General features: G+C 58.6%; 2 protein-coding genes across 5 annotated transcripts in view; both read left to right on the top strand.

Annotated features, from left to right (window-relative positions):
* Positions 1-285: 285 nt before the first annotated feature.
* Positions 286-10,679, top strand: JPH4 (junctophilin 4). 2 transcript variants are annotated; one of them, XM_025870301.2, is made up of 6 exons: positions 299-1,180; positions 1,718-2,267; positions 3,052-3,823; positions 7,015-7,133; positions 7,450-7,982; positions 8,920-10,679. In XM_025870301.2, the coding sequence occupies exons 2-6, from the start codon at positions 1,889-1,891 to the stop codon at positions 9,001-9,003; spliced, it is 1,887 nt and encodes a 628-aa protein (XP_025726086.1). In that variant the 5' UTR covers positions 299-1,180; positions 1,718-1,888; the 3' UTR covers positions 9,004-10,679. The 2 variants fall into 2 exon arrangements, 1 of the variants encoding a protein (XP_025726086.1); XR_012378941.1 differs by lacking the exon at positions 8,920-10,679 and having other exon boundaries at positions 286-1,180; positions 3,052-3,867; positions 7,450-7,587.
* Positions 10,680-10,864: 185 nt separating this feature from the next.
* The window catches only part of AP1G2 (adaptor related protein complex 1 subunit gamma 2), an 8,188-nt gene continuing 7,962 nt past the window's right edge, over positions 10,865-11,090 (top strand). For 2 of the 3 annotated variants that reach the window (XM_025870303.2, XM_025870302.2), the window contains exon 1: positions 10,866-11,003. The gene's annotated coding sequence lies outside the window, so the exon portion shown is untranslated. Of the gene's footprint in view, positions 11,004-11,090 lie in introns of all 3 variants that reach the window. The other variant, XM_073894968.1, reaches the window with a different exon arrangement.

The following is an 11,090-nucleotide window of genomic DNA, read 5'->3' as shown; positions in this document are numbered from 1 at the left end:
GGACGGCGGACTTGGAGGACACAGGCTTCCTGGCTTCCAAAGGCTTCCTGGCTTCAGTCCAAGCAGCTGGCAGGTTCATCCTTCTCCCTGGAGGCCCACAAACACCACTTCCGGCCCTCCTGCCTCCGCTTGGGCTCTTCCGCCTGGATTTCCATGCCCATACCAGCCCTTCCCTGTGCAGCGCTTTCTCTCTTCCTTACAACCCTTATTCGCTCTCACTCTCCCTATTTCTTTCCCCCTCCCCCTCCTCCCCTGCTTCTCTCCTCCTTGCCAACCCTCAGCAGCCCCAGAATGGGTCTCCCCCCTCCCTCCTTCTCCGGCAGCATCTCCCCCTCCTTAGCTCTCACCCCTGCACCTCTCTCTTTGTATTCCTCTCGCCCTCTCCCGGCCTCGCCTGCATCTCTCCTCCCCCGCCTGGCTTCGGCCTCCCCCAGCCTCCCCATCTTCAGCTCTGTCTCCTCCCTCTCGCTCTGCTCCCCTCCTCTCTCTCCCCCCCACCCTCGGTCTCACCCCACTCCCCGCCGGCATCCCAGGGTTTCTCTCCACCCTGGGGGTCTCTGTGCCTCTCATTCTCCCCTCTACCTGCCTCCTCCCTCACCTCAGGTTTAGCGGGAACCCATCTTTTCCAGCCTGGGCACCCCCCCCCAAACTGCTAACATCGCCACTGTGTCTTCTTCCTCTCCTCCTCTCCCCACCCTCTCCTCTTCTCTCTTCTCCCTGCCCCTTTAAATCTGCCTGGCCCAGCCTCCCCCGTGATGCTGGGATGGAGCAAACATTGATTTGTGCTGGGATGGAATCGGAATTTTGATTTTTTTTTTCCTCTCCCAACCATAAGAAGGAAAAAAATAATAAAAACACCCCCTTTTGATAGCCCCCTCTCTCTTCCCATCCAGTTCCCAGCTCCTCTTCCCTATCTCCATCCAAGGCAGATTTTTTTTCCCCTCCACTATTCTCATTCCCCCCCCACCCCTGCCACTACCTCGCCCCCCACCCCCACCGCCTGCTCCTCCAGCTGGGTAGAGAGGGGACTCTCTCTTGCGGCTCCCCCACCTTCGGTCTCTGGGTAGGAGCAGTCTCTCCGGAAGGGGAGGGGGCTTTGGCTTGTCGGGACGAGGTGGGAGTGGAGGTATCCTGCCATGGATGCTGTGCCTGGGAGGCAGCCTGAGCCCCAGCCCACATGGTGAGTAACCTGCCCCCTCCCTTCCGCCTGTCTGCCCATCCCCACCCTCGCCTTTTCCCGCAGAGCCTCCTCCATCCCCATCCTTTCTCCCACGAAACCCACTGCCCACCTTGCTCCGATGCCCCCCTCACATTTCCAACCCCCACCCCTTGCCTGGGAAGCCAAAGAACCAGGGCAGAAGGGTCCTGACAGCAGCCAGAGGAGCGGGTGGCCTACGACTCTGCCCAGCCCCCTCTGAGGACCACCTTTCCACCGCCCCCGCCAGCAACTGTCATCCACACTCGACACTTTGGGGTTCTAGGCTGGAGAAGCGGGACTACCGCTTGGGGTTGGGGCCCCAAGTCCTGGGAGGGGTCCTCTACAGGGAGGGAGGGGTGGGGGGAGCCCCCATGCCTCCAAAGCTTAGGAGCTGCTGGAAGACGCTGCCGAAGGGTGGGGGGTTGGGGGGCGGTGCTCATGCCCCGGAGCCACTGGGCCAGGGAGCGGCGGGCAAAGAGGAGGGGCCTCGCTCGCCACTTCCCCCCTCTTTCTCCGCAGCCACTCAGGATGAGGGTCCAGCCCTGCCAGCCCGCGCTGGGGCCCCCCCGCCCGGCCCCGGTCTAACTGCCCCCGCCCCCAGGCCTCGCCCGGCTCGCAGGCCCCCAGCCGGCTCTCCAGCCCCAGGATGCGCTGAGCCGCCGGGGGGCTGAGGCCGCGCCAACTACATGCATGTCCCCCGGGGGCAAGTTCGACTTTGACGACGGGGGCTGCTACGTGGGGGGCTGGGAGGCGGGGCGGGCACATGGCTACGGCGTGTGCACGGGGCCCGGCGCCCAGGGCGAGTACAGCGGCTGCTGGGCGCACGGCTTCGAGTCACTGGGCGTCTTCACGGGGCCCGGCGGACACAGCTACCAGGGCCACTGGCAGCAGGGCAAGCGCGAAGGGCTGGGCGTGGAGCGCAAGAGCCGCTGGACGTACCGCGGCGAGTGGCTGGGCGGGCTGAAGGGGCGCAGCGGCGTGTGGGAGAGCGTGTCGGGCCTGCGCTACGCCGGGCTCTGGAAGGACGGCTTCCAGGACGGCTACGGCACCGAGACCTACTCCGACGGAGGTGCGGGGCCCGGCCCACTACTGTCTGTCTGCTCGTCCGCGTGCGCCTCCGCGTCCGCCTGTCCCGCGTCCGCCTTCCCCGCCATCGGCCCCCTGCCCCGCTGTTCTCCTGTACGCCTCCCCCATCCATATGCGCCCCCGGCGCCCATCTTGCCGCCCTCTCCTCCCATCGCGCACTCCTTCCTCCCACTCTCTGGCCCCTGCCTGCTTCTCCCTCTCCCCAGTCTGCAGTCTGCCTGCCCTCACCCCTTCCCTGTCTGCCTGTCCCTCACACCCCCCATCTACCTGACCCTCACCCCCCCATCTGCTTGTCCCTTCCACCCCTCCTCTCTGGCTGTCCCACACCTCCCCTCTCCCCCCACCCGCCTGTCCCTAACACCTCTGCTCTTGCCTGTCCCCTCACATCTCCTCAGTCAGCTTGCCCCTCATCGTCCTGTCTGCTTGTCACATGACTATCTTAAACCCCCCATCAGCCTGTCCCTCACACCCTCTGGACTAGCTGTCCTTCACACACCCCAGCCTGCCGGGCCCTCCCCCTTTCGCTTGTCTACCTGCACGACTCAAAACCACAGATCTCCTGCTGCTATCTGTCGGTCTTCGCTCTGCTCTTCCACACCTTCCGACCCAACCCGGCCCGTCCCCGATCCTAGTGCTCTTCCTCGACCTCCACGCTAACTGCCCCCACCTCTCCCTCCCAACACTTAAGGCCTCCAGGGGCGCTTGGGGCCGAGGGTGCAGGAAGCAGCGGGTCCTGACCCTTTCTCCCCGTCCTACCCCGCCCGCAGGCACCTACCAGGGCCAGTGGCAGGCCGGGAAGCGCCACGGCTACGGGGTACGCCAGAGCGTGCCCTACCACCAGGCGGCGCTGCTGCGCTCCCCCCGCCGCACCTCCCTGGACTCAGGCCACAGCGACCCCCCGACACCGCCCCCGCCCCTGCCCCTGCCGGGTGACGAGGGAGGCAGCCCGGCCTCGGGCTCCCGGGGCGGCTTCGTGCTGGCCGGGCCGGGGGACGCTGACGGCGCGTCCTCCCGAAAGCGCACCCCCGCGGCCGGCGGGTTCTTCCGCCGCTCGCTGCTGCTCAGCGGGCTCCGGGCGGGCGGGCGCCGCAGCTCCTTGGGCAGCAAGCGGGGCTCCCTGCGCAGCGAGGTGAGCAGCGAGGTGGGCAGCACAGGACCCCCGGGCTCCGAGGCCAGCGGGCCCCCGGCCCCAGCTCCGCCCGCCCTCATCGAGGGCTCTGCCACGGAGGTGTATGCGGGCGAATGGCGCGCCGACCGGCGCAGCGGCTTCGGCGTGAGCCAGCGCTCCAACGGGCTGCGCTATGAGGGCGAGTGGCTGGGCAACCGGCGGCACGGCTACGGACGCACCACCCGCCCGGACGGCTCCCGCGAGGAGGGCAAGTACAAGCGCAACCGGCTGGTGCACGGGGGGCGCGTGCGCAGCCTCCTGCCTCTGGCCCTTCGCCGGGGCAAAGTGAAGGAGAAGGTGGACAGGGCTGTCGAAGGCGCCCGTCGAGCCGTGAGCGCTGCCCGCCAGCGCCAGGAGATCGCCGCTGCCAGGTGGGCATCCGCTGCAGAGGCCAAAGCTGGGCTAAGTGGAGAAGGTACCCTGGGGACAGTTGGCGGGGCGGGGGTGGGGGTAGGTAGTGCCTAAAGGAGGACCACGACCCAAGGCTTAGGACCTGGTGGGGAAGAGCAGGCCTAAGGCCAAGCAGTTGTAGCCCTGGGTGTTTGGAGTGTTTATATCTGAGGCTACAGGTGGATGTGGGTGTAGCTGTGGGTGGCTGGGTATTTGAGGGAAGCCGTGTTAGACTCTAACCGTGTCTTAGTGTCTTTTGTGGGGATGTGTGTCAATGTTGTGTGTGGGAGTAGCAAGGAGCGCCGGCTTGTGCAGGCTCAGAAACCTGTCCCCAGTGCTCCTCTTGCAGCTGGGAGGAGCAGCCCTGGGCAGAGAGACAAGGAATGTGTATTCCTAGCCACATCCCCGCCTGCCCACAGACTGATGTTATTTCAGCCTTGGGCCTTGGGGAGATCTAGTTTGTACAGCTGACCTATCCACCTGAGAAGATAGTTGCTCTCAGCTTTGCTTCCTCTGCCTCCCTTTACCCAACTGATGAAGGTTTGAGGGGAGGAGGCCCGCCTGTAAATGAAATTTTCTCTCCATAAATCAGATTACATGTCCATGCATTATCTTATTATCTAAAGTAGCACTGTGCAGTAGAAATATAATGTAAGCCAAATATGTAATTTTAAATCTAGTAGCCATGTGAAAAAATAAAAACAGATAAATGATTTTAATTATTACATTTTTTTAAAAGTAAGCTCTCGGCCCAAAATGGGGCTTGAAGTCAAGCAACCCCGGAATCAAGAGTCCCACACTCCACCAAGTGAGCTAGCCAGGTGCCCCATAAATAGTACATCTTTATTTAAACCAATATATCCAAAATTTGATCATTTCAACCTAGAATCAACATAAAATTACTAACGAGGGACTTTATATTCTCCCTTTTTTTTTTTTACTAAGTCTTTGAAATCTAGTATATATTTCATGTTTATATGCATCATTTCAGATCAGACTAGCCACATTTTTTTATAAATTTTTTAAAAGATTTTATTTATTTATTTGACAGAGAGAGACACAGCGAGAGAGGGAACACAAGCAGGGGGAGTGGGAGAGGGAGAAGCAGGCTTCCCGCGGAGCAGGGCTCGATCCCAGGACCTGGGATCATGACCTGAGCTGAAGGCAGACACTTAACCACTGAGCCACCCAGGTGCCCCCAGACTAGCCACATTTTAAGTGCTGGATTAGATAGCACAGATCTAAAGAAAGCCAAAAACCCATTTGTAATGAGGTTCACAGACCTCTGATTTATACAACTCATACATGTGAATTTGTGTATATTGGATTTTCTTTAAAAAGGAGGGTACAGTTGAAGGATTTTGTTTAAATTTGAGACTGCTTCAGAGGATCAGATACCAAGATATGTCCAAATATGCTTCAGTGAATTTGTAAAGGGGTGACCAAGGTGTCTGTGTAGGAATGTGTCATATCCAAAGTAGATGCCTGAGCCAGAGATGTCTATCTGTAGCTACATCTCAGTGTCTAGGTGGTTAGAGTCCAGGACCTTAAGCCAGGGAAGGGGGAGGGCAGGGCACCAGGGAGCACGTTAGTCTAGATGAGGAACAGGCACGGGCAGGAAAAACTGATCTCAGCAGCTGAAAGATCAGTCAGTAGGAGGAGGCTGGTTGGTCTCCCCAGCAACAGGCCTGGCAAACCTGATTGGTTGCCAGCTGCCATGGAAACAGCAGAGCCTCAGCAGCAGGTGCCTCTGCCAGGTAGCCTGAGCCTGGCCTGATGACTGGATCTACTGCCTCAGACTTGCTCATCTACACCCTCCAAACTCAAAAACACAGCCTCTTGTCACTGTTGCAGTTTTTGGCTGCCGACAGAACTCCATGCAACCCAAGACTGTGATCGTCATCCCTTGCACTAAACCCTGAGACCAGTTTAGTTTCAGGGCAAGGCTAGTTATATAGAGTCTGACAGCCCAAAGAGAGAAGAACAGGGTTATCTGAGGTCCCTCCAAACAGGCTCGAAAAGTCCTTGACCCAGCAGGTTTGAGGGGAGGAGGCTGACCATATCTCCCTAGGTACATAAAGAGGGGGTAGCCTTAAGACTACAGTGAACACCACCAGCCTTCTTCCTACCCCGGTACCCAGACTGCCTTCCTAAGCCAGATAAAACAAGCCTGGGGCCAGCAGAGGGGTCTGGATCCATTTAAGCCCAAGGATATCTGATTACCTTTACCTCTGCCCCGTTGTGCCCCACCTTCAGTCAGTATTACAGAACTCATTGAATGATCACGGGCATCTGCGATTAACAGCAGACGGTGAAAGGGAGGGGAAACTGAGGAAGCATCTGACATTAGAGGGAGAACTGGGAAACCACCGTGGGGAAAGGACCGATAGTGCTTCAAGGCTGCCTGTACCCGGGGAGCAGGGCACAATGGGAGGGGCACGTGGAAGGGAAGGAAACTAAGAGTTTCCTTGGAAGGTATAGTCACAACGGTGAGAAACGCATGGTGGCTGGGAGAGGGAGTAGAAAGAGCAGAAAGGGGGGAACCCAAGCTTACCCCAATTCGAGAGCTCAGAAAGGATGCGATGGTGCAAGGAGGAAGGGGCAGTGACCTAGAGGTGAGAAGAGTGTGGTAACAGACGAGGCTGAAGAGAAGGAGCCTGTGAAACTGTCACGTCAGGAAATCTGCAGGGAAGGGGCAGGGTTACGTTAGGGGGGTTAGCAGTGGTAACGGGAAAGGAGGCAAAGGCTCCAGGCACAGGGAGCGGGTGGCCCAGAACAAGGGGCAGGGAGAGCGAAGCTGCTGGGAAGGCCCAAGCAGGTGTGACTCGAGAGAGGTGTGCGGAGGGCATGAGGTCTCATCTGTCCCTGGGAAGGGAGCAGGATGGGACTGCGATAACAGAGTGGAGGGCGGCCGGTGGCTGTGGCTGGAAGAAGGGACGTGATGGTGGCAGGTGTGAGGGGAGCCGGAGAGTGTGATGAGAGCAGGCACAGCCCAGGTCTAGGAGTGGTAAGCAGAGGCCAGCTGCCCCGCCAGGCCAGGGAGCAAGGTGAGCAAGACCGAGCCCTCCAGAGGTGACCTCCGATCCAGAGGACATGATGTGCTGGGGACATGGACCAGGGGGCTGGAGCATCTGAGCAGGTCTGCTAAGTCCCTGTCCCTGGAACCCGACAGGGCGGCAGATGCCCTTCTAAAGGCAGTGGCAGCCAGCAGTGTCGCTGAGAAGGCTGTGGAGGCAGCTCGAATGGCCAAACTGATAGCCCAGGACCTGCAACCCATGTTAGAGGCCCCAGGTGAGGCGTGGGCGGCCTGGGGAGCTGGAGGGGCTCAGGTGTGGGGAAAGGGGAGGAAGTCCCTGCAGAGGACTGGGGATGGAAAAAACCAAGGTATGCGGGTCCAAGGGGACAAGGGTGGGGGCCAGACGCAGATGTTTGGGGAGCGGAACTGGGAATTTATAAAATAGGGTAATAAGGACTAGGGGTCTGGGGTCTGGGGTCTGGCTGTGAGAGGCTTTAAGCCTGGGAGGTGCTCAGACGGGGGGATAAAGCTCTAGCTTTTGCTGCCCGAGGCCAGTCAGGCCTCTCTGATCCTTAGCTCTCCCTGCCGCAGGCCGCAGACCCAGGCAGGACTCGGAAGGTTCCGACACAGAACCCCTGGATGAGGACAGCCCTGGGGTATACGAGAATGGACTGACCCCCTCAGAGGGCTCCCCTGAACTGCCCAGCAGTCCTGTGTCCTCCCGCCAACCCTGGCGACCCCCTGCCCGCCGGAGCCCACTGCCTCCTGGAGGGGACCGAGGTCCCTTCTCCAGCCCCAAAGCTTGGCCCGAGGAGTGGGGGGGCCCCGGGGAACAGGCAGAGGAACTAGCTGGCTATGAGGCCGAGGACGAGGCTGGGATGCAGGGGCCGGGGCCCAGAGACGGTTCCCCACTCCTCGGGGGCTGCAGCGACAGCTCCGGAAGTCTTCGAGAGGAGGAAGGGGAAGACGAAGAGCCCTTGCCCCAGCTGAGAACCCCAGGGGGCTCGGAGCCTGAGCGCATGGCCACACCGGTCCTGAGGGACCCGGCCTCAAGGGGTCCTGAGGCCGGGTGCCTGACAGAAGAGCTTGAGGAGCCTGCTGCAACCGAGAGGCCCGCCCAGCCGGTGAGCTGCCCTCCGTCCCCACTTTGTGGCCCCTTTTCTCCTCAAAGCCTTGCCTCTCATCCTTTCCAGACCTCTCTCTGATCCCTTCAGGGGCTCTGATTTGGACTCAGCTTCCTTCCTGCCTGCCCACTCTTGGACCATAGCCCACCTAAAAAAATAAATAAATAAAATAAAAAATAAGGAACTTGTGAGCTGCAAGCAACCTTAGAGACCTTCACCTCCAGCTCCCTCATTTGACAGATGGGGGAACTGAGGCCCAGAGCCCTTAAAGTCATTTGCCCAGGCTTACCAATAAGGAATGGTCGAGCCAAAACATCTTTCCCTGTTCTCCTTCCATATCATTTCCAGCTCCTGGTTTCCTACTCCACCCCCACCCCCACCTCCACACTTTCTCTCTTTGGTGCCCAGAAATAAAAAAGGAAAAGCTTGTTCCCTCCCTACCCTGACTCTCCCTCCCTCTCCTGGGAAGAAGGGAAATGGGAAAGGAGGCAGAAAACCTGGAAGGGTGGAGTTTTCCCAGAAGCCTCTACTCTGATTGGACTCCAGGCCTTCTCCTGTTTCCTAGCAACCACATCCTCACCCCTTCATCCCTCTCTGCTTTACTGCGGTACGGACTGCCGCTGCCAACGTCTGCTACTAAGGCCAGGCACCTTCTGCCTGGGCCACGTGACATGCTAGTGGGCGGGGAGCGGAGGGAGGGGGAGGAAGGACCGTTCCCGACTTGAGGGAGCCAGAGGGAAGGAGGGGCCCTGCCTGGCAGGAGGGAGGTGTTTTTTTGCAACCCAAAAAAGGTTGGAGATGCCCCTGCTCTGACCTCTGGGGAGAGGTGCCTGGGACCCTTCAGCTTTGCCACCTCTGCCAGGGCAGGAAGGTGGGACCTGTCGCTGGACATGGTCCTCAGGGACTGAGACTGCCTTTCCCCCCCCCATCTCTCTAGGGAGCTGCCAACCCCTTGGTGGTGGGAGCCGTGGCCCTCCTGGACCTCAGCCTGGCGTTCCTGTTCTCCCAGCTCCTCACCTGAGGCTCCTGCCCAGCCTAGTTCTGGCTTCGGTTGCTGCCTCTTCACTTCTTTGACCTGCCTTTTTCTCTTTTCCTCCACCTGGTTGTTTTTTCTCCTATCTTTCTTTCTCTTCTTCCTTCCGTTTCTTTTCTGTCCCCCTTTGGTTTTGTCTTTCGCTTTTTTTTCCAGCTGTCCTTTCAGATTCTCTCATTTATTCTGTCTCTGTCTTCCTCACTCTCTCCCCCACCCCACCCCACCTCTCTCTCTAGATTGTTTACATATGAAGGGCTTTTCTCGCTCAGAGTCTCTCTCTTCTCTGAGACACACAAATCTAAGTCAGACCATTGACCCGTGTCTTCCCCGCCTTTTCTTTAGACCTGAACTTCGATGAGGGTGGGGGTTTGGTGTCCTGAGGAGTCTCCTGGAAGCTGAGTGGAAAGGAAGAAGAAAATGGAGAAGGGATGACTGTATACTGGGCAAGGCACTGGCTGAGCTGCTGTGGCTCCCTGACCCAAGGGGCCTGGTGTCCCTGCGAGGCCTAGTGAAAAAGCTGGAGGAGGTACGGCCTCCATCTCTGACCTTGGAGGAGCCTATCTCACCTCCAAGCAGTGAGCTAGGTTCTTGCCTAACTCCATCCTTCCCTGAAGGAGATAAGGGAGATGAAAAGTAGAATGACTCCCTAGGATCTCCCTCTTCCTTTCCTCAACAGCCAGCCCCTCGTCCAACCCCCTAGGGTGGCATGCCTTGTCAAGAGCAATGTGTAAAGGAAAGAAACCGTCCAATGCAGTCACATCTACCCACTGACCTCTCCCACCCTCGTCTCTCCCCCTAAAAGTTTATTTGGTTGGTCTGGACTCACTTGTGGCCTTTGATTAGATTTCTAAGGGGCCTGAAGAAGACATTTCCACTGCAGAGGGTTAGAAGCGCTTGAGCTAGGACCCTACTCCCCAACTCTGGCAGTTGTGGCGTGGGGGTGGTGGGGGGAGGCATTGCTGGGGAACACAACCAGCCTAGATAACAGGAACTGGCAGAGCAGCAGAAGCTGTGACAAGTTTAGTAGTCTCTAAGTGGGTTATATCCCTTCCCCCGTTACATCAGAATCTTGTGAAATGGGAAAACCACAGAAAGAGGGATCAAAGGAAGCCAATCTCTCACACACTTTCCAGGCAGGGCAGATGTGGGAGTCAAAGCAGGGTGAGAGGTGGGTGGAGAGCCCTGTTTGAGGTTGTGGCTGATCCCTGTTAATAGCTTTCCCCTGCGGGCAGGAAGCCCTAGGAAGAGGGGGACCCCTCTGTAGGGTCCCCAGGGGATCTTTCCTCCCTCCCCTGCATGAGGCAGAGCCAAGCTGCCTGCCAACCCCCTCCCTCAAGGAATGGCCTTGCCTGGGAATGCCCACCACACATACCCTCTTCTTTTTTTCTAGTCAAACTCTGTTTACTCCTTGGCCTGCCTCCCTCCCTCCCCTCTAAACCTTTACTTCTGATTTCTATTTCATGGAATTTGGGATTGAAGTTAAACTACAACAGTGCCGCCAACACCAAGTCTTGCAGGAAAAAAAAATACAAAGAAATTTAACAAAAAAATATATTAATAAAAAAGTTCAAAAAAGGGGGGGGACTGTCATCTCCTTTGGGGTGCGATGGTTTCAAATCCAAGCTCTCTTGAGGCTCTCTGGGTGGTGAGAATGTACAAAGAGGCCTCTTGGGGAACCCCAGGCCTGCTATGCAGTCTTGCCACCAGGACAGCTCCTTGCCCTCAACTCCAAAGCCTGAGGCCTGAGGTCAGAGGGTTCTAGACGGCTCAGCCGGGCGGCCCAGGAGGGGCGGGGTCCCGTGACGGGGGCGGGAAGAGGGAAGGACCAGAAGAAGGACCAACCCCCGTCGGGCCCGGTACCAGGAAGCGCTGGGGGGAAGAGGAGCGGAGTTGAAACAAGCCAGGTGAGGCTGTCGTTAAGGCTGGCGTCCTGGTGTGAAGCTGAGGCCGCCTGAGCTGTGACCTTGGGGAGGAATCCCACGGAAGAGGTAGCGCAGGGCCCTGAAAGGAAAGCAATGGCCGAGCTAGGGATGGGAAGCCAGGTGGGACCGGAGGATTGGGCGGGGGGGGGGGGG

Source organism: Callorhinus ursinus, unplaced genomic scaffold (assembly GCF_003265705.2).
Source record: "Callorhinus ursinus isolate GAN/ISIS: 27379988/994484 unplaced genomic scaffold, GSC_fseal_2.0 scaffold8, whole genome shotgun sequence".
In the NCBI taxonomy this organism is placed as follows: Eukaryota; Metazoa; Chordata; class Mammalia; order Carnivora; family Otariidae; genus Callorhinus; species Callorhinus ursinus.
This window is presented reverse-complemented; position numbering and strand designations above follow the sequence as displayed.

Coding starts and splice junctions, on each gene's coding strand:
- JPH4 (XM_025870301.2), top strand. CDS start 1,889: ATGTCCCCCGGGGGCAAGTTCGACTTTGACGACGGGGGCTGCTACGTG. Junction 2,268..3,051: donor CGAGACCTACTCCGACGGAG/GTGCGGGGCCCG, acceptor CCCCGCCCGCAG/GCACCTACCAGGGCCAGTGG. Junction 3,824..7,014: donor CAGGAGATCGCCGCTGCCAG/GTGGGCATCCGC, acceptor GGAACCCGACAG/GGCGGCAGATGCCCTTCTAA.